This window comes from Poecile atricapillus, chromosome 3, assembly GCF_030490865.1.
Source record: "Poecile atricapillus isolate bPoeAtr1 chromosome 3, bPoeAtr1.hap1, whole genome shotgun sequence".
NCBI classification, from domain to species: domain Eukaryota; kingdom Metazoa; phylum Chordata; class Aves; order Passeriformes; family Paridae; genus Poecile; species Poecile atricapillus.
Window position 1 is genome coordinate 1317472 of NC_081251.1, and position 27751 is coordinate 1345222.

Sequence of the window (27751 nt, forward strand, 5' to 3'; positions counted from 1 at the left end):
GAATAAAAGAAAGGCGGGAGCTGAAGAAACCTGGCAGCCCAATGTGAGCACAGGAGCTGTCGGATCACGGAATCACGGAATTCCCAGTGGGAAGGGACCCACCGGGATGCCCAGGACACCCCAGCAATGCCACCCTGTCCCTGTCCAAGCACTCCTGGAGCCCTGGCAGCCTTGGGAATGTCACCATTCCCTGGGGAGCTGTTCCAGTGCCCAGCCGGCTCTGGGGGAAGAACCTTTTCCTGATATCCAAAGAAAAGCTGGATCTAAGTCCTGTCTGCACCCAGACTTCTCCTGCCCTGCCCACCTCCAGGCCGGGAAACTCCTGCTGCCCAATCCGTATGGATCCAGGCTTCCCTCAGGAAGCCGTTCCCTTCAGGCACTGCCAGCCTCCAAAGAGTTTGCCAGATAAATATTCCTTGTTGTTTTTTTGGATAAATATTCCCTGAAGGCTCCGAAACCTGAGGCCACACATCCAAGAGAGAGCCAAGTTTTCCCAGGGTGGACAGGTCCGGCTTTAGGGAGAGCACAGCAACCGGATCAGCTGGGAAAAGTGGGAATGGAGAGGAGGAGGAGCACAGAGAGCAAACCAACGGGATCAGCTGGAAAAGTGGGAATGAAGAGGAGAAGGAGCACGGAGAGCAAACCTACTTTTGCTCCTTGGTCTTCTCCTTGCCCTTGCTGGAGCCGGTGGTGGAATATCGAGGGGATAAAAGGCAAACAAATGGAGGAGTCAGGGAATCATGGAATGCTTTGGGTGGGAAGGGACCATTAAGATCCCTAATCCCACCCCTGCCATGGGCAGGGACACCCCCCCACTATCCCAGGTTGCTCCAAACCCCATCCAGCCTGGCCTTGGACACTTCCAGGGATCCAAGGGCAGCCACAGCTTCTCTGGGAATTCCGTCCCAGCCCCTCCCCACCCTCCCAGGGAAGAATTCCTTCCCAAAATCCCATCCAAACCTCCTCTCTCTCAGCTTAAAACTGAGGTGGGAAACATCCCTGCTTGGCTTAGGAGAGCCCAGCTCCCAGCACTGGAGCTGGAAGTGAGGGACATTCCCTGGATTTGTGTTTGGAGCTGTTAATGCAGCACCAGTCTGCAGGACATGCAGCATTCCCAGATCCCATTCCCAGGTTTGGGAAAGCTCCTAGGCAGGAGGGGACAAAGCTTCTCCTTTCTGGGGAGGGGAATGGTTTTCCTTCCCCTAACGCAGGGATGCATCCGTATCCCCCTCCAGAGAGGCCTGGGCTGCAGGGAACGGGCTGGAGCTGGAATTCCTCATTCCTGCCCCGACTCCACAACAGATCCTTCCCTTTTCCCTTTGAGATCCTGCTCTGCTCCCTGGCTTCTGCTTTGCTTCTCTCCCATATTTCTCTCTGCAGGTCCTGCCTCCCTGTTTTCCTCCACTGGGTCCTTCTTCCCTGTTTCCTCCTCTTTTTCCTCCCCGGTTTTGTTCCCTGTTTTCCTCTCAGACCTTGCTCCTCTCTGTTTTCCTCCCTATTTTCTCCCCTGGATTCGCCTCCCGATTTTTCCCTCTCTTTTCCACCCCTCTCCTGCTTTTCTCTTTTCCTCCTTGTTTTCCTCTGTATTTTCCTCCCCATTTTCCTCCCCGGTCCTGTTTCCCCGTTTTCCTCCCTATTTTTCTCCCCGTTTTTCTCCCCGGTCCGTTTCCCTATTTTCCTCCCTGTTTTTCTCCCAGTTTTCCTCCCGGGTCCTGTTTCCCTGTTTTCCTTCCTATTTTTCTCCCCATTTTTCTCCCCGGTCCTTCTTCCCTCTTTTCCTCCCTATTTTCCTCCCAGTTTTCCTCCCGGGTCCTTCCTCCCCGTTTTCCTCCCTGTTTTCTTTTCCCGGTCCTGCTTCTCTCCCCCTTTCCCTCCCTCTCCGCCGCTAACCGCCCTCATTGTCCCGCAGCAATTAGGGAACAGAAAGCAATTAAGCGGCTCGGGAAGCAATTAAGGAGACTGAAGTTAATTACAGCGGCTCCTCTGCCTGGCTGGGGACAAGGGACTGATTCCAGAGCCTGAAATTCCAGCTCCTTGTGCCCGAGCTGCTGGAAAACCAGCCAGGAGAAAAAAAAAAATCAAATACTGAAGTGTTGCTGGATGGGTTTTGGGAGAATTCCAGAGGAGCTCCAGCATAAAATGGGACACGGGTGGGAAACTGGGAAGAGCAGCAGGGATCAGCCTGCTCTGATCCAAGTATTCCTGCTTTCTCCCTGTCCCGACTCCTGCTGTGGGAGCAGAGCAGGAAAAATGATTCCCTGCCAGCTGAGATCCTCCCGGGAGCACCGAACCCCAGCTCGGCACTGGAAAAGCTGCCAGGAGAGGAATTCAATCATCCCACACCTTTTCCTGGAGCTCAGGGATCTGGTCCAGCTCCTGCTGGATGTGCTGGAGATGGATTGGAGATGGATTGGAGATGGATTGTCTGGGATTCAAGGCGGGATCCCTGTGGGATCACATCCCTCTGATCTCACTGGGTGGGATCCTTCCCTCCCACAGCCCGGCTGGAAATCTCCTTCTCGATCCAAACTGCCCTGAGGGCACAGAGGGGCTGGAATGTTCCCTGGAGTCGGGATGGGATCCGTCCTGGGCTGGGTGGAGGGTCGGGAATATCCCATCCCTGAGGATCAATCCTGGGCTGGGCAGAGGGTCTGGAATGTCCATCCCTGAGGATCAATCCCAGGGTGGGCAGAGGGTCTGGAATGTTCCATCGCTGGGATCAATCCCAGGGTGGGCAGAGGGTCTGGAATGTTCCATCCCTGAGGGTCCAGAATGTTCCATCCCTGAGGGTCCATCCTGGGGTGGGCAGAGGGTCTGGAATGTTCCATCCTTGGGATCCATCCCAGGGTGGGCAGAGGGTCTGGAATGTTCCATCCCTGGGATCTATTCCAGGGTGGGCAGAGGGTCTGGAATGTTCCATCCCTGGGATCTATTCCAGGGTGGGCAGAGGGTCTGGAATGTTCCATCCCTGGGATCTATTCCAGGGTGGGCAGAGGGTCTGGAATGTTCCATCCCTGGGATCCATCCCAGGGTGGGCAGAGGGTCTGGAATGTTCCATCCCTGAGGGTCCATCCCGGGGTGGGCAGAGGGTCGGGAATGTTCCATCCCTGGGATCTATTCCAAGGTGGGCAGAGGGTCGGGAATGTTCCATCCCTGGGATCTATTCCAAGGTGGGCAGAGGGTCTGGAATGTTCCATCCCTGGGATCTATTCCAGGGTGGGCAGAGGGTCTGGAATGTTCCATCCCTGGGATCCATCCTTGGGAGAGGGGCCAGGGAAGTGCAGATCTTGTGTCCTTCCCCTCTTCCAGGAGGGAGAACAGCCTGGATGAGGGATGCAGGAGCGCAGCACATTCCAAGAGTGTCCCCGTTTTTCCTCTGTTTCCCTTCTCCTACTCCAAGTGTTTCCTGCATCTCCTTCCTCTCCCACTTCCTGCATCCACCCCATTCCTGGCACTCGGATCCGGGTATCCGGGTGGGTGACTGCACTTCCTGAGGGATCCAGGACCCTTTTCCAAGGGCCTGGTGGAGCAGCCAGTGCCAAATCCCTCTTTCTCCCTCTTTTCCTTTTCCCTGGGCCATTCCAGTCCAGCTCTCCCTGCCAAAGGTGACCACGGACAGCCCCAGCCCCGGGCTCAGGGAGCCTGGAATGGGCACGGATGGAGAATTCCCATTTTATCCCGCAAACAAACTGGCTTTGGAGCACTTCCCTTGGGAAAATGGGCTCGTGGTCCTGCCCTGCTGCTGCTCCCAGGGGATTCTGCTGCCAGAGGCCGGAGCACGACCCCGGGAATCAGGGATCAGGGAATCGGGATACCTGAACGGCAGCACCAGGTGCTTTTTCTCTTTCCCTTTGGCCCTGGCTCTGCAATCCAAAGGAGCAATTCCATGAGCTGTGATCCAGGGATGGATTCTCATCCACCTTCTCCCGCCAAACTCATCCACATGCACGGGGCAATCCAACCCATCCAATCCGGGAGCGTCCCAGAGGGAGAGCTCCCTGTGCCAGGGCTTCCCAAGGATCCCAGGGAACTGGGAATGGAGGTTGGACAGCACTGGTGGGGCTGGAATGAGGGATGGATCCATGGATGGATGATGGATGGATGATGGATGATGGATGGATGGATGGATGATGGATGACGGATGATGGATGGATGATGGATGATGGATGATGGATGGATGGATGGATGATGGATGATGGATGATGGATGATGGATGATGGACGGATGGATGATGGATGGATGGATGATGGATGGATGGATGGATGATGGATGGATGATGGATGGATGATGGATGGATGGATGATGGATGGATGATGGATGGATGATGGATGGATGGATGATGGATGGATGATGGATGGATGATGGATGGATGATGGATGGATGATGGATGATGGATGGATGGATGATGGATGGATGGATGATGGATGGATGGATGATGGATGGATGGATGATGGATGGATGGATGATGGATGATGGATGGATGGATGGATGGATGATGGATGGATGATGGATGGATGGATGATGGATGGATGATGGATGGATGATGGATGAATGGATGATGGATGATGGATGGATGATGGATGGATGGATGATGGATGATGGATGGATGGATGATGGATGATGGATGATGGATGAATTGATGGATGGATGGATGGATGATGGATGGATGATGGATGGATGGATGATGGATGGATGATGGATGGATGATGGATGGATGGATGATGGATGGATGATGGATGGATGGATGATGGATGGATGATGGATGATGGATGATGGATGATGGATGGATGGATGGATGGATGGATGGATGATGGATGGATGGATGATGGATGATGGATGATGGATGGATGGATGATGGATGGATGGATGATGGATGGATGGATGATGGATGGATGGATGATGGATGATGGATGGATGATGGATGATGGATGATGGATGGATGGATGATGGATGATGGATGATGGATGGATGGATGGATGGATGGATGGATGGATGGATGGATGGATGGAAGGAAGGATGGATCCATGGATTGCTTGGAATACAGACAAACATGACTCTGGGAACCCCGTCTGCCATCCCTGTCTGTAAGGAGTTTTGTCCTTGCTGGGATTAGGAAGGACAGAGGGAATCCCAGGGGTGGGTGATCCCAGAAAAGGCCCCTTCCCTTTCCCTTTCCCTTTCCCGGGATGCAAACCCCATGCAGGGACCGCTCCCGCCCATGCACACACCATTCCCAAAGGGAAGCAGGGACACCACGTCCCATACCTGGGATCTTCCGGGTCTTCGCTGTTGGGAGGAGACGGAGCCAGCAGGAGGAAGATGAGGAATTAATGAACATTCCCAACCGGACACAGCCGCCCCCAGCCCACGGGAGCGGGACAGGGGGAGGGGCTGATCCTCAAATCCCAGGAATGCTCTGGGTGGGAGGGACCTTAAGGATCATCCCATTCCAATCCTGACACCTTCCTGACACTGCTCCAGCCTGGCCTTGGGCACTCCCAGGGATCCAGGGGCAGCCGCAGCTTCTCTGGGAATTCCATCCCAGCCCCTCCTCACCCTCCCAGACAGGAATTCCTTCCCAAAATCCCATCTATCCCTGCCCTCTGGTGGTGGGAAGCCTTTCCCTGTGTCCCATCACCACAATTCCTGGTATCCCGGTGCAGAGGGAGCACAGGATGCGGCTGATCCATATCCCAAATCCTGGCTTTGTGCCAGGACCAGCACCTCTTTGTGGGATGGGCTGCAATGGGAGAAATCCCCCAAAACTGGGATTCCCCCAAAATCCCAGATCACTCCCCGCCTCCCGAAATCTGGGATCCCTCCCACCAGGACATTCTGGTACCTTGCCACTGCCTTGTATCCATCGTTAAACTTAATCCTGGATGAGGCACCGGAGAGAAGGAGAGAAAAAAATTCCAATCAAATCCCGGTGTCAGAATTCCTGTGGGAGCAGGGGCACCCCTTCCCAGGAGGATGGGGCCGTGTCCAAGCTCTGGCAGCTCCAGGGAGGGAATTCCAGCCGTGATTCCAGCCCAGGGCATTCCACTCCCCCTATTGCCGGGAAAATCCCGGCTGGAGGCCGGATCTGCGCTTCCGGCATGAGGAAGAGGAGCTGTCTCCAGCACTTCCAACGTTATCCATTGCTCCTGCTCCATCTGGGAGAGCTCCTCCACCCGGACATTCCCGGAATCCAGGAAAGATCTCCAGGTTTTGGAAGCTCTGCCCTGGGACTCAGAGCAGAACCTGCTCCATTGGTTTGAACCTTTCCCTGATTTTCAGGATCCTCGGGATGCATTTTTTTTTTCCCGAGGAATTTAACGGCAAGTTAAATGATCAACGTAATTTAATTAAACTTAATGGAGGGGTTGGGAAAAAAAGATGGAAAACCTTGAGTGGGGCTCTTTTCCCCAGGATGGAAAGGATCCCAAATTTCCCGTTCATCCTGGTGGTGGCACTGTGACATCCCAAAGATCCGTGCCCAGACGCCACACGGATTTGGGAATTTTGGCCCCTTCTTATCTATTTGGACACGGACGAATTTCCCATTATCCCAAATCCCAACCATTCCCAGCGCTGATCCACGTCCCCAAGCGCCACTTCCATACGGGAATGGGAAGGCCCTGGGCAGCCTGTGGGGGTTTTCATCCCAAGTTCTCCCATGCCTGGCACAGATCCCAACTTTGGAGCAGGTGCCAGAGGGATAATTAGCGACAGGCGGTCGGACAAGGCTCGGATCCGCCGGGACACGGAAGAAAAGCTTCCATCAATAATTCACCGGGAGCAGATTCCTTTCGGCTCCGAGCTCTGTCCCAGCCATGAATATTTCAGGGACGGCCCCTATCGGATGGTGCTTCCCGGGATCTCAGGTTCCGGGGGGTTGGGAGCTGGGCTCAGCCAGGTTTTGGCAATTCCTCAGCTGCCTGTGGAAGTTCCCATCCCTCCTGACTTTTCCTGGGAATCCAAGGGCGAGTCTGCATCGGGGAATAAATCGTGGGATTGTAGAATCCCGGAATGGTTCGGGTGGGAAAGGGCTTTAAAAAAAGCTCATCCCATTCCATGGGCAGGGACGCCTCCCGCTATCCCAGGGGCTCCAGCCTGGCCTTGGACATTCCCAGGGATCCAGGGGCAGCCGCAGCTTCCCTGGGAATTCCATCCCAGCCACTCTCCACCCTCACAGGGAAGAATTCCTTCCCAATATCCAATTTTTCCTGTTCTTTTCTGTTTTGCTCCTTGGAGCACGAGTGCAGCTTTTTGAAGGACCCTGTTCCATTTCCAATGTCCTCCCATCTCCTGGGATTTTTTTCCATCCTGGTTGGATTCTTTTAACTCTTTATTTCCCCGTTCTGGATCCCTTCCCGTGATTTTTTTTCATGGATGAGTTTGGTTAAAGCTCCCAATGGATCAAGGAGCCGAAGCCATTCCAGAGACCTGGAACATGGGAAGCTCCCACCTCCCATTCCTGGCTCCTTCATCCCTGGATTCTGTGTGGGATGAGCAGATTCCGAACTTGGGATCCCCCAGGGAAGCACAAAAATGAAATTTAACGGATCCAAGTCTTGATGCGTATTCCTGGATTTAAGGAATTTTCTTTGGGAAGCGAGACTTTGGAGGTGGATCAGCCCTGGAGGAGGGGGGGATCTGCTGTGGGAATTTACCTGGAATGCTGATCTTCTTCCGCTTCGTCTCCAAGGCTTGGGAATTTACAGGGAGAGAGGAAAAATTCCGGCTGTGATGTGAGGATAAAGGGCTCTTCCATTGCTTTATAATCCAGGAAAAACTTGGGAACACTCCGGCACGGCAAAGCACTCCATGCATGGCTGGAATCCCAGGATCCCCTCACGCCACTTCCCGCTTTGTCCAAAGGATCCAGGTTTCTCCCAGCCTGGATTTTGGGGGATATTTGGCCAAAATTCCACCTTTTCCAAGGGGTTCCCTCCTGCCTGATCTCCTTTCCCTGCTCCCTCCTTTCCTTTGGGATGGATTTGCTCAGATCCTGAAGGAAAAGTGGGAATGGGCGGCTGCTGTACCCTATGCCAGGATTCCTGGAAGGAGGAAAGGGGAATTCCCAGCCTTTGGAAACCCTTGGAAAGCTCTGCCATCATCCCAGTGGTGGAAAGCCCTTCCCATCCCTCGGAAAGCTGCAGGATTCCTTCCTGGGGGGTTCTGCCAACAGGGAAATTCCCCAGTTTTGGGAAATTCCCAATCAGAGGTGTCCACCATGAATCTGCGAGGTTGGGAGGGTCACACATTCTCAGAGACATCCTGGGAAAAGAGGGAATGGAGGTGCAAAATTCCCTGTGTCCGGGATTGGCCCGGATCCAGCAGCAGCCCAGGAAAAGATGGATCTGCTTCCCCTGGAATCGGCACAATTCCCAAAATCCTTGATGTGGATGCTCTGCTCCATGGGAATGGGACAGGGATGTCCTGGATCTGCTGGAGAGGGATCTTCCTCTGCTTCCAGAGCTGCCAAAATCTGGGATCTCCAGGCTTTACCCTCTCTGGGTTCTGTGCCCGAATTCCCGGGAATTCTCCGGGTGGAAAAGGGGCTCTGAGCTGGGTGGGAGGAATTCAGGACACGGAAGGGAATGCCTGGGATCGTGGGATTGGTCATCGGAAAAGATGGAAATTCAACCAAGTCTCCGCATCCAGGAACAGGTTTTGGATAAGGGATGGAATGCCGGGATAGACGGGAAAGGTTTGAAACAGCAAAAGGCTGGATTAAATGGGATTTTGGGAAGGAATTCCTGTCTGGGAGGGGCTGGGATGGAATTCCCAGGGCAGCTGTGGCTGTCCCTGGATCCCTGGGGCTGGAGCAGCCTGGGACAGGGGGAGGTGTCAGGATTGGAAAGGGGCGGGATTTAAGGCCCCTTCCATGCTCTAAACATCGAATATTCCATGAATATTCCATGAATATTCCACGGTTTCGCAATTCCCGGCCTCCGGGGCTGTGTGCTGGCCTGGCCCGTGATCCCTGAGGCTGCTCCTGGGACATTCCTGGGACAGGGAATTCTGTGCCTTGCTTATCCCACTTTTCCTTGTGTATCCCACAAACCCTCCATCCCTGTGGAAAACCGGGAATCCAGAGGGATCCCTGGGCCGGAGGAAGGACGTGCTGGGACACACTCGGGTGCTCCGCAGGGAATGGGATTGGGAATGAGGATGAGGAAGGCCGAGACAGGCGCCCTCCCCATCCCTCTCAACTTCCCATCGGACATCTGGAAACACCGAAATTCCTATTTTTGTTCTCCCAATCCGGATTTTTCCCAGATCTGGAATGTATGGAGAAGGAAAGGCCTTCCAAAGGGCTGTGACATTTTTGTTCCCAAGGGAATTTTAACCAAATTCCTTGGATTCCAAGGGATGGTTCACGTCCAAGCGCCTTTGGACCCTTCCCAAAAACGGGAATATGGAACCCCTGACCTTCCTTTTCTTTTATTCCCACCTTTTTTTTTTTTTTTCCTTTGGATTCCTGGCAAATTCCAGCACGTGTCCCAGGCCAGGCATTCCTTGGAGCAAAATCCTCCAGGAATTCTCAGTGAAAACAGGGATGAAACGCCCACTGATGCCCCCAGAGGTGCTGAGAGCTGGGAATTGTTTGGGATGGGGGATAAACCTTTCCCATCCCAGGTGTTCCCTGCGTCATCCCCTTCCTGCTGCTTGAATGGACGCCCCTATTCCTGTTATCCCTAAAAACCTCATCCAAACGGCTTTGCCTTGGGAATCTCCCTCTCCCAGTTTTTTTTGCTCCACATCCTCCCTCATCCCTGACTTCCCGGGAAAAGGGCTGGGGGAATTCCTGCCCTTCCCAGCCAGGATTGGTCCAGGCTGAGCGGGAATCCTGGGATGGATGATCCAGGCCCAGGTCTGGGCTCTGCCCTGGTATCCGACAGAATCCATGGCCCAGACAGGGAAAAGGTGGGATTGGGATAATGGGATAATGGGATAATGGGATTGGGATAATGGGATGGGATAGGGATGGGATTGGGATGGGATGGGATGGGATAATAGGATTGGGATAATGGGATGGGATAATGGGATTGGGGTAGTGGGATTGGGATAATGGGATGGGATTGGGATCGGATTGGGATAATGGGATTGAGATAATGGGATGGGATAATGGGATTTGGGTAATGGGATTGGGATAATGGGATGGGATTGGGATCGGATTGGGATAATGGGATTGGGATAATGGGATTGGGATAATGGGACAGGGTAATGGGACAGGGTAATGGGATGGGATTGGGAGGGGGTTGAGATGGGATTGGGATGGAACTGGGACGGGATTGGGATAATGGGATTGGGATAATAGGATGGGATTGGGATGGGATTGGGATGGGATAATGGGATGGGATTGGGACATGATTGGGATGGGATTGGGATAATGGGATGGGATAATAGGATGGGATAATGGGATGGGATTGGGACAGGACTGGGAAGGGATTGGGATGGGATTGGGACGGGATTGGGATGGGATAATGGGATGGGATTGGGGTAATAGGATGGGATAATAGGATGTGATAATAGGATGGGATTGGGACGGGATTTGGACAGGATTGGGATGGAATTGGGATGGGATTGGGACGGGATAATGGGATGGGATTGGGGTAATAGGATGGGATAATAGGATGTGATAATAGGATGGGATTGGGACGGGATTTGGACGGGATTGGGACGGGATTGGGATGGAATTGGGACGGGATTGGGATGGGATTGGGACAGAATATTTTCCATTGGAAAGGACCTACAGGGATCACCTGGTCCAACTCTGCCCTATCCAAGGCAGAGCCAGTGTTAAATCCTGTTTTTATGAGCCCCTTTGTGATTCCTTCCTGGAATCCCTTATCCCACAGGAATTCGGGAGCTTTTCCCAAAATGCTTCTTCCTGTGGCTGAGCTCCTCTTGGGATGACCCTTGGGATTCTGCCTGAAATTCCCTTTCTCCGGCTCCTTCCCAAACTCTTTTTGTCACTCCAAGAAAAGCCACAGCAAACAAACTTCCATGCACACACAGGGAGCTCATTCCATGGGAATGGCTGATCCCGGGATCTGGGAGCAGGACATGGAGACGGGAGGGCACCTCAAAGTTGTCCCAGCCAGGATCCCGATCTCCATCCGGGATCCCATTCCAAGGCTGCTGCTCTGCCTGTTCCATCGCTTCTCCTCCCCGCCAGCAGCCCAGGAATGGGAATTCCGGGAGAATTCCTGCGGGAGATCCATCGGGAAAAGGCAAGGAGCAGCACAGCACTGCGGAGCCTCTCCCTACCTCGTGTCCAGGGATCCCTGGCTCAGGGAATCCCCCTCTCCCAGGAGCTCATCCTCGCTGTGGAAATACAGCTCGTCCTCTTCCATCCTGCTGGGAACACCGCAAGCGTCAGCCCTGCCCTTCCGGGGATTCGGGATTCCAAAACCATGGAATCGCTGACTCCTTTGGGTTGGAAAAGCTCGGGATGGATGGAAAAAGCCACCACCCCCAGCACTGCCCCTCATCTACATCCCCAAGCGCCACATCCTCAGGGATTGGAAATCCCAGCGGAGATGGAGAATCCATCCCTGCCCTGGGCAGCTGGGCCAGGGCTGGAAAACCCTTTCCAGGAAGGAATTGTTCCCAATTCCTGGAGCCCCCGCCCAGGACACGGCTCCGCACGTCCCACACCCGGCAAATGCCACGACACTTCCTAAAATGGGGCAGCTGCAGCTTTCCTGGGAATTCCAGCCCTTCCCACCCTCCCAGCCGGGAATTCCTTCCCAAGATCCCACCCTAATCTGCCCTTTCCCAGTGGGAAGCCATTCCCTGGCTCCTGGCCCTCCATCCTTTACCCCAAGTCCCTCTCCAGCTCTCCTGGAGCCCCTTTAGGGTGGGGAAGCAGCTCCAAGTTCTCCCTGGATCCTTCATTTTCTGCTCTGATCCCGTAGAGCTGCATCCCACAGGATTCGTCTGATGAGAAACTGGAAAACCCCTCCTGGAGCCATCCCAGCAGCATCCTCCAATTCCTTGGAATCCTCGAATCCCGGACTGGTCTGGGTGGGAATCCCAGCCTTAAATCCCACCCTGTCCCATGGGCAGGGACACCTCCCGCTATCCCGGGCTGCTCCAAACCCCGTCCGACCTTTCCTCGGACACTTCCATCAGGGATGGAGCATCCGTGGTGCTCCCTGCATCCCCGAATTCCAGTGGCACAGGTGGGACCCTGATATCCCATCCCAGACCCCCCCTCACTTCCAGCCGTGCCATTACCGGCTCCCCGCCCGGCATCCGCCTGGTTAATCCATCGGCGCATTCCCGCTGAGCCGGGAAACGAAGCCGCGCTTCCAATTTGCTTGAAAATTCCCTGGATTCAGCCCAGTTCCCACAGTTAATGAACTGTCTGGGAGGGATGTGAGCAATCAGAGGGATATTCCCTCTTTCTCCATCCCATCCCTGGGGAAAAGGCCGTTTTCCCCCTTTTTTTTGGCCACAATAAAATGCTAATCCCACATGGAATGTGCTCCAAAACGGGGAAAAACGGGATGGAAAAAGCAGCCGATTCCAAGGGCTCTGTTTGGATTCGCAGCTCCAGGCTGGGCTCCCGTGTGGATTTTTGGGATTTGGCAGTGCTGGGGGAATGTTTGGGCTCGGTGCTCTCGGAGTTTTCCAGCCGGAATGGCTCTGATATCCTGTGATTCCATGGTTTGGGAATACAGGGATTGCCCAAACGGTTCTGATATCCCGAGATTCCATGGTTTGGGAATACAGGGATTGCCCGAACGGTTCTGATATCCCGTGATCCCATGGTTTGGGAATACAGGGATTGCCCGAACGGTTCTGATATCCCGTGATTCCATGGTTTGGGAATACAGGGATTGCTCGCCTTTATCCATCACCGTGGGGGCAGTTGATCCATGGGGAGCAGACGGGGAATGTGGCATTCCCAGGACCCAGCTCCTCCTTCACTGTCCCCCCCTCCCACTTCCAGAGCCTCCCTTCCTCATTCCTTAAGAATTCCAGAAACTTCAGGGCTTTGATGTCTCCCCTCTTCCAAGTGCTCCCTTTTCCAAGGGATTCAAGAGCTCCCACAGACACAGCCACCCTGGACAACACAACTCCAAGAACTGTGGGAAGCTGCCCGCAAAGCCACCTTAGCATTCCATGAATCCCTCCTGGATTTACAGAATCTCAGGAGCTGGAAAATCCCTCCAGGATCATCGAGTCCGAGCTGTGCCCGACCCCCACCTTGTCACCAGCTCGGAGCACTGAGTGCCGCATCCAGGAATTCCTTGGACACCTCCAAGGATGGTGCCCTGAGTATCCAGAGGCTCACGGAGAACTGGTCACAGCTCTCCCTTTATCCCAGCGGAGTCACCTGCAGCATTCCCAGTCACTGGGCTGGGATTCCCACTGCTCCCAGCAGCTTCCTGTCCAGGGATGTCGGGATTCAGTCCCTGGGATTGTTCCCATCCAGGGGCAGATCCCAAGGAAAGCTATGGATCCCAGAAGGAACGGAAAACTGGAACTTCCCTTGGAAAAACTGGAGTTGTCCCACCCTGGGATTCCTCAGGAATTCCCAGCAGGAATCACCTGGTGTGGGATTTCGCTTATCCTGGGGAGCGACTGAGATCCCAGCGGCTGCCCTGGAGCCACCTCCATCCTGGGAGCACCCATGGACACCTGAGATCCCACCGCTGAGGTCTGGCCAGGAGCCAGACCCTCCATCCCCTCTGGATCATGGATGGAGGATGGAATGGCGCTTCCTGTCCATGTGCTACAATCCTGGAACTCTCAGCTCCAGCTGGGACCACCAGGAGCTGCCGGGACCACCTGGATCCAACCATCATGGAGCTGTTCCATGGATCCACCAGCGAGCCCTGACCTCCATCCAGACCTTTCATCCCCTCGGGATCTGCATGGAATGACGATTCCTGTCCATGTGCTACAATCCTGGAACTCTCAGCTCCAGCTGTGGAGCACCAGGAGCTGCCGGGACCACCGGAATCCCATCACCACATGGAGCTGTTCCATGGATCCACCAGAAAACCCTGACCTCCATCCAGATCTTTTCATCCCCTTGGGATCAGGGTGGATTGACGATTCCTGACCATGTGCTACAGTCCTGAAAGTTCAGCTCTGTCCTGGAGCACCAGGAGATTGAGCTGGGACCACCAGGAGATCCAGCTGGGGTCACCTGGATCCAACCCTCATGGAGCTGTTCCATGGATCCACCAGCAAACCCTGACCTCCATCCAGACCTTTTATCCCCTTGGGATCTGCATGGAATGACGATTCCTGTCCATCTGCTACAATCCTGGAAGTTCAGCTCTGTCCTGGAGCACCAGGAGCTGCCGGGGCCACCTGGATCCCCCCCTGACCTGGAGCTGTTCCATGGATCCTGCGAGGGCAGGAGATGCCCCTTGGAGCAGCACTGGGATCACCTCCCGACCATCCCAGCCCTCCCAATCCCACATCCAAGATCTCGGCATCCCGTTACCTCCTGAAGCTCCTCTCCGTGGACTGCTGGTTGGATTTCCCGGGAGAGACGTCGGAGCCGTGCCGGTGGCCGGACAGGAGGCTGTCGGTCTCCAAGGAATACCTTCCATCCCCTTCCGAGTGCACGCTGGGCGTCTCCAGGAATTCCTTGTCATTCCAGGTGCCCACGGTGCCATCCAGAGCCTGGTAGCGGATCTCTATGGAGATGCTGGTCTGAAAGACAGGGAGACACCGTCGGCACCCGGGGAACATCCTGGGAAGTCCAAAAAGCGGGAAGAGCATCGGCTGTTGGATGTTTTAGCCTTGCTGATCCCGAAGTTTCTCTGTTCCTGGACACCTGGAGAGCAGCTCATGGTTGGAGAGGATCGGACCATGGACCTGAATTACCGGGAATTCCCGGTGCATCCCGGACCGGCTGCAGGAGATCCGGGAGAAGGGAAATCCCAGAAGAGCAGCTGGAGCTGGTTCCTGGTGGAGCTGTGCTCCCTGGTCCATCACTTTGTTGGGAATTTCCCCCTGGGATACTGCAAATCCATGGATTTGTGGTGCTTTACCCCAGCCCGGTCCTGTCTCCAGGCAGGGCAGGGTTTTTTGGGAATGGGCATCCCTGGGAATTCTTGGATCAGTCCCGGTTTGGATGTCCCAGTGTGGCCGTGGTGGGACTTGGGGACACAAAGGAGCTGGCACTGGCTGGGTCACCCCAAGCTTCCATGGATCACGGAATCCTGGAATGCTTTGGCTGGGAAGGGACCTTAAAACTCATCCCATTCCCATTCCAGCTTCCCCTATCCCAGGCTGCTCCAAGCCCCACCTGACCTTTCCTTGGACACTCTCAGGGATTCTCTGGGAATTCCAGCCCAGCCCCTCCCCACCTTCCCAGCCAGGAATTCCTTCCCAATATCCCGTATCTGATCTCTCAACCTCCTGGGATGGACCAGCTCCGAGTAAATTCCCGTCCCTTTTCCATCTGGCCATTCCCAACTCACTCCAGGTCAGGAATTCCTTCCCAATATCCCATATCCGATCTCTAAACCTCCTGGGATGGACCAGCTCTGAGTAAATTCCCGTCCCTTTTCCATCTGGCCATTCCCAGCTCACTCCAGGCAGCAGAAAATTCAGGTTTGGAGCTTTCAAGTCTTTTTCTCCCTAATTTTTTTTTTTCCCTTTTTCCTGCCTAAAACCTTTCCCTGCCTTTCAAACGGAATCAAATCCATGGGATTTGCTCCTGTGGCTGAAATCCTTCTAAAAAGCTCAGAATTGGACAAAGCAAATGGCAAAAAAAGAGAGAAAAAGCCCCCAAAAAGCCCAAATTCCCTCTCTTAAAAAAAAAATGTCTCTTTTGAAAAGCCAACAGCTGCTGCTGAGATCGAAGTCCAAGGAAAAATCACTTTTCCACCTCCACTCCGCTTCCATGGAGAAATTCTCTGTCATTTTGGGTGCAAAAACAATGGATTTCAGATAAAAACACGCACGCACACGAGAGGGGGGAAGAAAAAAAAAGAAGAAAGAAAGGTTAAAAAATGGGGGATGTGGGAATTTCTTTCAGAAATCCTCCCTTTTTTCCACGTTCCTGTTGAAGAGGAGGTGCAGGGGTGAAGGGGAATCCAAGGATTGGGAGGAGAGCGACAATTCCACGGGGATCCTGCGCATTCCGCACGTGACAGCCGGAGGGTGACTCAGTCCCAGCTGGGAACGGAGCTTTGGATTGATTTCTCTCCTTTCTTGGTTTTTTTTTTGGGGAAAAAAAATCCAAATTTGAGTCAATCATAACTAATTTCCCATCCCCCCCCCCCCCCCCCCAAGCTGTTGGAAAATGTCAAAAAAAAAACCAAAACCCAAAACCAGGAAAAGAGGAGAAAAAACAGGGATGAAAGTTGGAATATTCAGATTTTCACATTTTCAGCTGTTTGGGGTTAAAAATCTCCTTTTCCAGCTGGATTTGGGAGTTAAAAAATCCTCCTGAGGCAGGAAAAAATGAAGGATCTAACGAAGCAAAAGGTCTGTGGGATGAGTGGGATCATCCCTCGCGAGTGCAATTAGCAGGTGTGGGTTGGAATGAGGAGAAATTCCCGTTGGAAACAATGGAATGGGAAAGAAAATGAAGAAGGAGAAAATTCCCTGCAGAGCTGGGGAGGGGTTGATTTTTCCCTGGGGATTTTAAATGGATTTTTTAATGAATTTTTTTATGGATTTTTTTTATGGATTTTTTAATGGATTTTTTAATGAATTTTTTTATATATTTTTCATGGATTTTTAATATATTTTTATGGAATTTTATGGATTTTTTAATAGATTTTTTATGGATTTTTATGGATTTTTAATGGATTTTTACGGATTTTTTAATATATTTTTTATGGATTTATATGGATTTTTTATGGATTTTTATGGATTTTTTAATATTTTTATATATTTTTCATGGATTTTTGTAGATGTTTTTAATGGATTTTTTATGGATTTTTAATAGATTTTTTTATGGATTTTTTTTATTTTTATGGATTTTTTATGGAGTTTTATGGATTTTTATGGATTTTTTAATGGACTTTTAAATATATTTTTTAATATATTTTTTAATATATTTTTTATGGATTTTTTATATTTTTATATATTTTTTATGGACTTTTCTTGATGTTTTTAATGGATTTTTTATGGATTTTTTATGGATTTTTTTATTTTTATAGATTTTTATGGATTTTTTAATGGATTTTTAAATATATTTTTAAATATATTTTTATGGATTTTTTTATAGATTTTTTATGGATTTTTAATAGATTTTTTATGGATTTTTTATGGTTTTTTATGGATTTTTAATGGATTTTTTAATGGATTTTTCATGGATTTTTAATGGATTTTTAATAGATTTTTTAATGGATTTTTATGTATTTTTTATATATTTTTATGGATTTTTATGGATTTTTAATAGATTTTTTAATGGATTTTTATGGATTTTTTAATAGATTTTTAAATGGATTTTTATGGATTTTTTATAGATATTTTATGGATTTTTATGGGGTTTTTTATAGATTTTTTTTTAGATTTTTTTATGTTTTTTTATGGATTTCTTATGGATTTTTTATGGTTTTTTTTAATGGATTTTTAATATATTTTTTATGGATTTTTTATGTTTTTTAATGGATTTTTTAATGGAATTTTATGGATTTTTATGGATTATTTTAATGGATTTTTTTATGTATTTTTCCCCCCGCTGCTGCTTGAGAAAAAAATTCCTTCAGATCCATCCCAGCTTTTCTGCTGGAGGAGAATGGACACAGCCGGAATTTCCCTCCCGGCTCCGGCATTCCTGGAGTTTTCAATCTCCTGGCCAAGGGAATAAGGTCGGGAGGGAGATGCCAGGGATGGTTCCCGGCCAGCCTGGAAAAAGGAAAACCATTTCCAACCTTTCCTTTGGCTTCCGTGATGGGAAAATGAGGAGAATGAGGATGTTCCCGGAAATCCTCGGGGTGGGAAAGGACCTTAAAGCTCATCCCATTCCAATCCCGACACTTCCCGCTATCCCAGGGTGATCCAACTTGGCTTTGGATGCTCCCAGGGATCCAGGGGCAGCCGCAGCTTCCCTGGGAATTCCAGTCCGGCTGGGAATTCCTTCCCAAGCTCCCATCTCCCCTTTCCCAGTGGAAGCCATTCCCTGGCTCCTGGCCCTGCGGCCCTTTCCCAAATCCCAGCTCTCCCGGAGCCCCTGGAGCCTCGGGAAGCGGCTCCCAGGATTCCCGGGATCCCTTTTCCCGATCCGGCTGCACATTCCCGGCTCTCCCGGGAGCAGCTCCAGGGCTCCTCAATCCTTTCCTCCTTCCCGGCCCTGTTGGGATCCCGAGCCGATCCCGGGTCCAATCCAAGGCCTGGGATCCCTCTGGAGCCCATCCCTGGCCATCCTGGGATTGGAATTCCATCCTGGAATGGCTCCGCATTTCAGCCGCTTCCCGGAGCAATTCCTGGGGCACCGCGGGCCCGGGCAATTGGAATTCTGCCCTCTAAAATCTCCTCCCGGGCTCTGCCGCTCCTCCCGGCCATTCCCGGGAGCATCCCCCGTGCCGATGGATAAATCCGGGAATTCCTGCCGGGAATGAGCCTGGAGAGGTTCCAGAGGAAAATCCCAGGCCCTGTCCCTCGTTTTCCTGGATCAAGCCACGCTTCCCTGATGGAATCTTGGGATTTTGGGTGGGAAGGGAGCCCAGAGCCCCTCCAGTCCCAAATCCCAGCTCTGCCAGAGCCCCTGGAGCCTCGGGAAGCGTCTCCCAGGATTCCCTGGATCCTTCCCTGATCCAGCTGCACATTCCCATCTCTCCAGCCCTTGGAGCAGCTCCGTGGCCTCTGTTTCCCCAGACCTTGGATCTCATGGACAATTCCCTTGGAATCCCATCATTCCCACCCCTCTGGGAAAATCAGGATGAGCCCCCTCCTCCAGCCCGGGATCGCATCCCTCATCCCGAGCCCCTATTCCAAGGGAAAAGCTCCCCCCGTTCGGAGCCGCCGCCGCTTCCCTCGCTGCGCTCCCATCTCCCGGGAGCCGTTTCCCATGGAAACGGAGTTTTGGAAGCGCGGCTATTTCTGATCCCCCATCTCCAGCCCCGGGGCTTCCAAGAAAAATCAGCTTTTCCCGGGAAGCCGCCGCCTCATCCAGCACCAAGGACAGGGCAAGACGCGCGGAATTCTTGGAATTGGCAGGGAGGAGAGCGGGGTTTCATCAAAGCGGCTTCTCCGGGGATGAGGGGGAGAGGGAAGGGAAGCGATAAAAACCGGGAATCCAGGCCTGAGGAGGGAGGGAAAACGCAAGGAGTGCAGATGTGCTTGGGAAAAAATAATTCCAGCTGCTCCCTGTTTGTTTTTTTTTTTTGGGAAGCGGCCGGGTTAAAACGGCTCCCAAAAGGAGGAAAATCCCGTATTTTTAGGATCCTTCAGTGCCACAAAGGGCAGAGAGGAAAATCAGCGGGTGGAGGCGGAATCCTCCCAAATTCCTGATGGCAAAGAAATTCCTGGTGGCCTCCCGGGCTGGCCGGGGCTTGGGAGGGAATCCTGGAATTCCAGACTGCTTTGGGTGGGAAGAGACCTTAAATCCCACCTCATTCCAACCCTGACACTTCCCACGATCCCAGGGTGCTCCAACCTGGCCTTGGACATTCCCAGGGATCCAGGGGCAGCCGCAGCTGCTCTGGGAATTCCGGTCCAGCCCCATCCCACCCTCCCAGCCAGGAATTCCTTCCCAAAATCCCACCCAGCCCTGCCCTCTGGCAGGGGGTGGAAGGGGATGAGCTTTAAGGTCCCTTTCAACACAAAGCATTCCGTGATTCCACCATAAAGGACACTCGGAATCCAGGATTTTTATGGAAGCTGGGGAGGTGGAAGGGAGGAGAGAGGAAGGGAGACCCTTCCTGGAGTCCCGAGATTCCCAGTGAACTTCCTTGATCCCGAAATTCCTTCTCGGAGAGGAGCTGGGCTGTGGGATGGATCCAATGTCAGGATCCAATCCCAGGTTGGGAGAGGCGGGAATGTGCAGCCGGATCAGGGAAGGATCCCGGGAATCCTGGGAGCCGCTTCCCGAGGCTCCAGGGGCTCCGGGAGAGCTGGGATTTGGGAAAGGGCCGCAGGGCCAGGAGCCAGGGAATGGCTTCCCACTGGGAAAGGGGAGCTGGGGCTGGGAGCTTGGGAAGGAATTCCCGGCTGGGCTGGAATTCCCAGGGAAGCTGTGGCTGTCCCTGAATCCCTGGGAATGTGCAAGGAAAGGTTGGAGCACCCTGGGATAGCGGGAGGTGTCAGGCTTGGAATGAGATGTGATTTAAAGTCCTTTCCCAGCCAAACCAGTCTGGAATTCGGGGATTCCATCCTGGGCTCTGCTTCTCCCTGTCCGTGCTCGGGTCAGACCGGATCCATCCCCGCTCTTCCCAAACTTCCCAAACTTCCCGTGCTTTCCCAACCCCGGCTCCTCCGTGCACCCTCCGGCCATTCCCGGCTGCCTCACCCCCTCAGACCAGGAGCTCCAGGGATGGAGGTTGGGGATCCGGGTGGGAACACCGCAATCCCCGTTCCCACGGATCCAGCGGATCAGGGAATGCCGGGAATGCCGGGAATACCGGCCGTTCCCCTCGGGGACCCACCTGGATGGCGGAATTGTTGTCGTCGATGAGCGTGTCCGTCACCTCCAGCTGCCCTTCCGCCACCACCTTCTGCAGGACCATCCGGAATGTCCCAATGAGCCTGTGGAGTAAAGGAGAGGAAATCCTGGGAATTCTCCCTGCCAGAACCCCGTTTCTGTGGGAAAAGGGCTTTGCAGGACCATCCGGAAGGTCCTGATGAGCCTGCGGAGCAAAGGAGAGGAAATCCCGGGAATTCTCCCTGCCAGAACCCCGTTTCTGTGGGAAAAGGGCTTTGCTGTCCCCGGAGCTGAGCGAGGCCCCGATTCCCGTTTTCCTTAGGAAGAGGGAGAGGAGAGATCCCAGGTCAGGGCTCGGTGGAGATGATGGAAAAAGGAGGAGCCATTCCAAGGGAATGCTGTTGGGATGAGGAGAGAAGGAGGTTTGGGAACCGCCGCCCTTGAATTCCTGGGATGCAGCTGAGGGATCCCGAAGTGGCCTTTTCCGTACGGAATGTCCACGCTGGATTCCATGCCGGTGACTCAAACAGGGACCGGGGACTGTCCCACATCCATCTGCACCATGTCATGGAATCATGGAATGCTTTGGGTGGGAAAGGACCTTGGAGCTCATCCCGTTCCACCCGATTCCTTCCACGACCCCGGGTGGCTCCAAGGACACCAAGGAATTTTTTCCCGATATCCAACCTGAGCCTCCCCGTGGCCATTCCCTCTCATCCTGTCCCTCGTTCCCTGGGAGCAGAGCCCTTCCCTGGACACGCTCCAGCCCCTCCAGGGCTCCCTCCATCCCTCATTTTCCGCATTCCAGGCAGGGATCGATCCTGGTGGAGCTCTGTCTCCGAGGTGCCCTGCAGGAGGTGGAACGGGAAAACCTCTCCTTTGTTTGCTCCGTGATTCCCAATCCGGAAAAAACAGCGCATCCCATGGAAACCTCCTTCTTCACCTCCAAGACGAAGAGAAAGTGGCTGCGTCCACCTGGATTTCAGGGATGGGACAACAGCAGCATTCCCTGCCTGCCAGAGCAGCAGCAGCAGCTCCGGAAAGCATTCCTGGAGAAAATCCTGGCTTTATTCCATGGAATATCCTGAGCTGGGAGGGTCCCAACGGGATCATCCAGGCCGATTCCAGCTATTCCTCAGGAGCGGAGCCTGCAGGGCTCCAGATTCCTGCAGGGATCCCTGGATTTGTTTTTTTAAACCTGTTTGGAATCCAGAACATTCCCAGGTGTGGTGGTGGCTTCCCGCTCCTCCTGGATCCAGGTGGATCCAGGCGCTTTTGGTGCTCAATGCCCAGAGAGGGCTGAGGAAGGAAGGGGAAATTCCTCCTGGAATATTCCCCCGGAGCCGCTCCGAGGGCTCTGGAGCCAGGCTGGGAGAGCTGGGAATGTCCAGCTGGAGAGAGGAAGGATGCAGGGAGAGCTCAGAGCCCCTCCAAGGCCTGAAGGGGCTCCAGGAGAGGGACTGGGGACAAGGGCTGGAGGGACAGGACACAGGGAAAAGGGATCTTGGGAAGGAATTCCTGGCTGGGAGGGTGAGGAGGGGCTGGGATGGAATTCCCAGAGCAGCTGGGGTTGCCCCTGGATCCCTGGAAGTGCCCAAGTCCAGGCTGGATGGGGCTTGGAGCAGCCTGGGACAGTGGGAGGTGTCAGGGTTGGAACGGGATGATCCTTAAGGTCCCTTCCCACCCAAAGCATTCCATGGATCCATGCAAAACCAGGAAACCCGGAGCCATCCCAAGCCCTGCGGCAGAGGGCAGGGATAGCTGGGATCTCGGGAAGGAATTCCCAGCTCTGGAGGTGGCGAGCCCTGGCACAGGTTCCCGGAGAAGCTCCTTGTCCTTCCTCGGATCCTTCCTGAGCCGCTTCCCCCGGCAGGATCCGAGCCAGACGGAATTAAACATTCAGGATTTGTCGGCGCAGCCGTTCACTTCCAGGCGTTCCATAATTCATCGGGGCCCTGCTCCCTCCCTTCCCCGGCATTTCTGCTGATGGAAAAAAGGGAATTTTTCTGGGTCAGCCGTAATTTTATCAGCCCGGAGCAGCAGCTCTGCTTTCCGACCCCAGCCAGGCTGGTTCCGTACCTGGAGCTCGCTGGAATCCCGGGACTGGGGGGTCCGGGATGCTCCAAATCCTGGGATTTGCCCTCGTGGTGCCTCCTGTATCCCTGAGGCGATTCCAGGGTCACGCTGGTCAGGATGATGGTGAATCCCGTAAATCCAGCCAGGCTTTGCCAACACTGCTGTTTTCCAGGGGAAAGAATTCCAGCTGTCTGTGCCAAGAGCATCCTCCAGTCCAGGAATTCCTGTTCTCCCTCCTCTGCTCCCTCAGCCTCTGGATAATGTTTGATCCTGACTTCTGCTCCTGAAGCCGGGGAGAGGCTCTTTTTTGGGAATTGCATCTCCATCCATCCCTCCAGGGATCAATCCATCCATCCATGGATCCATCCATCCATCCATGGAGCCATCCATCCATCCATCCATCCATCCATCCATCCATCCATCCATCATCCATCCATCCATCATCCATCCATCCATCCATCCATCATCCATCATCCATCCATCATCCATCATCCATCATCCCCATCCATCATCCATCATCCATCCATCATCCATCCATCATCCATCATCCATCATCCATCATCCATCATCCACCCATCATCCATCATCCATCCACCCATCCATCATCCATCAATCCATCATCCATCATCCATCCATCCATCCATCATCCATCATCCATCCATCATCCATCATCCATCCACCCATCATCCATCATCCATCCATCATCCATCATCCATCATCCATCCATCCATCATCCATCCATCATCCATCATCCATCCATCATCCATCATCCATCATCCATCATCCATCCATCATCCATCATCCATCCATCCATTCATCATCCATCCATCCATCATCCATCCATCCATCCATCCATCCATCCATCCATCATCCATCCATCATCCATCCATCATCCATCATCCATCCATCATCCATCCATCATCCATCATCCATCCATCCATCATCCATCATCCATCCATCATCCATCCATCATCTATCCATCATCCATCCATCATCCATCCATCATCCATCCATCATCCATCCATCATCCATCCATCATCCATCCATCATCCATCCATCATCCATCCATCCATCCATCATCCATCCATCCATCCATCCATCCATCATCCATCCGTCATCCATCATCCATCATCCATCATCCATCCATCATCCATCATCCATCCATCATCCATCATCCATCCATCATCCATCATCCATCCATCATCCATCATCCATCCATCCATCCATCCATCATCCATCATCCATCCATCATCCATCTATCATCCATCCATCCATCCATCCATCCATCATCCATCCATCATCCATCATCCATCCATCATTCATGGATCCATCTCCATCTATCCCTGGGAACTGACAAGAGCCAAGTCCTGGCACCTCCATCCCGCTTTTCTCCCCACTTCCAGACACCCCTGGAAAGGTGGGATAAGGAAAGCAGCAGAATTCCACCCCTTATCCATGGAATCATCCTGCTGAACCCTCCGGGAAGTGTCCAAAGCCGGATTGGACAGGGCTTGGAGCACCCTGGGATCCTGGAAAATGTCCATTCCCATTTGGAACCTGCAGCTTTTCCATGGATGTCCAGATCCCTGCTCGGGCAATCCTGATTAATTCCAGCTCCTTCCTCTCAGCTCCTGCCTGGAAATTCCTCTGGAATGAGGAGCCTTTTTCCCTCTCCCTCAAACTGCAGCTTCATCCGGAATTGCCTCGTTCCTTGGAATCAGAGCTTCCAAAATTCCCTAATTATCCCCTTCCCTCCGCTTGCCCGTAATGACTCCGGGTTTGTTTGCACCTGGAATTCCTGGAGAAATCTGGGATACTCCAGCAGCTCCAGCTCAGCAGCCTCCAGGAATTAAAAGTTGCTCCAGCCGAGTTTCTTCCCCCTTTTTCTTCAGGAAACTCTTACAAAAATTCCCATGAAGGGATTTTCCTTTGGAAGGCGAGCGGAGCGGGATAACGAGGGAAGCCAGCCCCTGGAAATATCCTGCTGGGAAAATCCATCGGGGATATCCTGCTGGGAAATTCCATTGGGGATGAGGTTTCTGAGGCGGCGCTTTGGGTGGGCTCAGGCTCTCGCTCCGTGCTTGGCTCGGTCGCGCTCCAAGTTTTGATCCGGGAATGAAAAATTCCACAAAATCTGAAGTGGCCGGAGCCGAAGGGGCCTCATGGGATTGGGCACTGAGGATTCCGGCACGGAATCCTGGAATGGTTTGGGTGGGAAGGACCCAAGAGCTGATCCCATTCCAACCCCGACCTTCTACAATCCCAAATTGCTCCAAGCCCCTTCCAAAATTTTTTTTGGACACTTCCAGGTACGGAGCAGCCTCAGCTCTCCAGGGAATTCCATCCCAGCCAGGAATTCCATCCCCAAATCCTGTGGAACTGCTCCACGTGGGGAGGCTTTGGACAGCAGGGATTCTCCAGCTCCAGAGTCAATTCTTCCCGTTCTCCTGCTCCGGATAATTTTCTGCGGATGGAAGGAGGATCCCTCTGGAGACACAAAGCCAGGCTGGGATCTCCACGGCTGGAGAAGAACAAAGGACGGCACCGAGCACCGTTTCCATCCCGGAGACTCCAGGGATGGATTAAACCCTTGGGAATCCGGCTCTTCGTGGCCCTGTCGGGCAGCTCCCGCCTCTTCTCCGTGGGATTGGTTTTCCAGAGGGAAATCATCCGTGCCCCCTGCTCCGGGTTTGGAATGTGGCTTGGGGACAGATCCCGAGGAAAACGGGGACAAGGAGGAGAGGGAACCCCCTGGAGCAAAAGCTCCTGGGCTTTGTGCACATTCCCTAAGGATTGGGATCTCTGCCCGGTGTTATCCCCGCTTTCTGCACGAGGAAAACTCGGAAAGGCTGTCCCAAAAGTTTGGGAATGGCTCCGTGGGGATGCTGCTCCGTAGCCACCGGATCACGGCTGCCTCTTGGATTCATCCCTTTGCTTCCCTCTCCTGGGTGCGATTCCCATTCCCGCATCCCTCGGGAGTGTCCCGGAGCTTTTCCTGCTCAAATCCCCAAAAATTTGGGATCTCAAATTCCCTCCATCCAGCCTCTCCCATGGGAAAACATCCCAGGAATTTTCTCCCATTCTGGACGGGTTCTGAAGTTCTCCCAGGGGACCAGGAGACCATGGAAAACGACAGAATTCCAACAGGATCCCGCTATTCCCACCCAGCTCACCCCAGGATTTTCCAGGATGGGATCCGATGGATTATTTCGTGCCATGGGAATCTCCTGAGATTTTTTTGGGATGTAGAAGCCCCACAGTTTTTGATCCTTCCCTCGTGTGGAGCTTTTCCAGTGGGAATTTCCACCTGGGAATCACCCAGCCGCACCTGGACGCTTTGGATGTGTCCTGGAGAGATTCCCAGCCTGGAAATTCCCAATCCAGGAGCTTGGGGACAGGATTTTTGGGATGACGTGGCTTCTCCCTCATCCAACCCTGCCCTTTTCCTTGGATACTCAGCACCCTGGGAATGCTGCCGGGGCCCCTCCGGAGCCGGGATGAACCCACCGGGATCCAGAGGCACCAAACAAGGATCGTATTCCCGGGAATCGGCCGCCGGTGACGGCCACGGGGACAGGGAACAAAAGGAGCCGCTCGGACGTGACTCCCTCATCATTCCAGAGGGTCTGGATCAGGTCCTGGATCAGGTATCCCGCCTTTTTCCAGGCCTTTGATCAACGCCCTTCATCAGCCGCACGTGAATTATTCACGGAGCGCCCGGATCGGCTTTCCCAGCCCCGGTGCTCCCGAGCCTCCTCCTCCTCCTCCTCCTCCTCCTCCTCCTCCTCCTCCTCCTCCTCCTCCTCCTCCTCCTCCTCCTCCTCCTCCTCCTCCTCCTCCTCCTCCTCCTCCTCCTCCTCCTCTGGAGCTCCAGCCCTGCCTCGGTTTTATGGGAATTCCTATTCTGGACATTCCCAGCATTCCTGGAGGGATGCTCCCAATCCTCTCCCTCATTCCTGGACAAGGAGGATGGGCTGGAATTACGGACCGTGGGATTTCTCTTCCCACGTGTTACCGGCATTCCCAGAGGGGTGTTCCCAAAATTCTCCCTCCTCTCCCAGTGGATTCGGGGGAGGGGCCGGAGTTCCAGCACTGCCCTGTTTTCATGGAATTTTTTTGCCCGTTGAATTTATGGAGGGATCTTCCCAGAAATATCCCAACCTCATCCAACTTATTCCCAGAGGTTTAGTGGGATTTCCTATTCCAGGTATTCCCGGTATTCCCGGAGGGATGGTCCCAACTATCTCCCTCCTCTCCACTCTCCTTCTCCTCCCAGTTTTTCCTGGAAAAGGAGGATTTCCTGGAGTTCCAGCACTGCCTTGTTTTAACGGGATTTCCTTTTCCAGGTATTCCCGGCATTCCCGGAGGGATGTTCCCAGCACCAGCTCCTCTCTTCTCCTCCCCACCCTCCAATCCGGGAATTCCTTCCCAAGCTCCCAGCCCCAGCTCCCCTTTCCCAGTGGGAAGCCATTCCCTGGCTCCTGGCCCTGCGGCCCTTTCCCAAATCCCAGCTCTCCCGGAGCCCCTGGAGCCTCGGGAAGCGGCTTCCAGGATTCCCGGGATCCTCCTCTTTCCCAGGTGTCCCCATGGATCCCTGTGGGAAGGGAGCTGAAATCCTGTCCCATTCCAAGCCTGACAGCTCCCGCTATCCCAGGCGGCTCCAAGCCTCCTCCAACCTTTCCTTGGACAATTCCAGGGACGGGACAGCCAGGATTTCCCTGGACACAATCAATCCAACACCTGCGGGATTTGGGAAAACTGGGAAAACACATCCCGGCATCAACCTCCAGCCAGATTATCCACCCCAGAAAATTCCAATTTCCTTTAAAAAACAGAAATTTTATGGGGGGAAAAAAACTCCAAACCCTGGCGTGAGTCGGGAAAAACCTCGGTGCTGAGCGCCGCAGAATTCCCAGGGTGAATTCCCGGGGTGAATTCCCGGAAATTCCCAGGAAACTCCTCCGAAGGGAAGCGGAATGGGATGGGCGGGGCCCTCGGGAAGGAGGGACTCACCTGTTGGAGAAGACCTTGCTGTAGTTGAACACTTGGATCTCCAGGAGCTCATTCCCGTCGATGCTGCTCGCCACCGGCCAGCGGAAAGTCTGGGAAAAG

The 27751-nt window shown here is 53.3% G+C and overlaps 1 protein-coding gene across 1 annotated transcript in view; it reads right to left on the minus strand.

Annotated features, from left to right (window-relative positions):
- The window catches only part of OTOF (otoferlin), an 87451-nt gene that overhangs the window by 50972 nt on the left and 8728 nt on the right, over nucleotides 1–27751 (minus strand). The window contains 9 exon segments of the mRNA XM_058836538.1: nucleotides 649–678; nucleotides 3816–3863; nucleotides 5266–5286; nucleotides 5843–5878; nucleotides 7656–7691; nucleotides 11263–11349; nucleotides 14462–14673; nucleotides 20568–20667; nucleotides 27653–27741. Coding sequence (XP_058692521.1) covers nucleotides 649–678; nucleotides 3816–3863; nucleotides 5266–5286; nucleotides 5843–5878; nucleotides 7656–7691; nucleotides 11263–11349; nucleotides 14462–14673; nucleotides 20568–20667; nucleotides 27653–27741 — 659 coding nt within the window.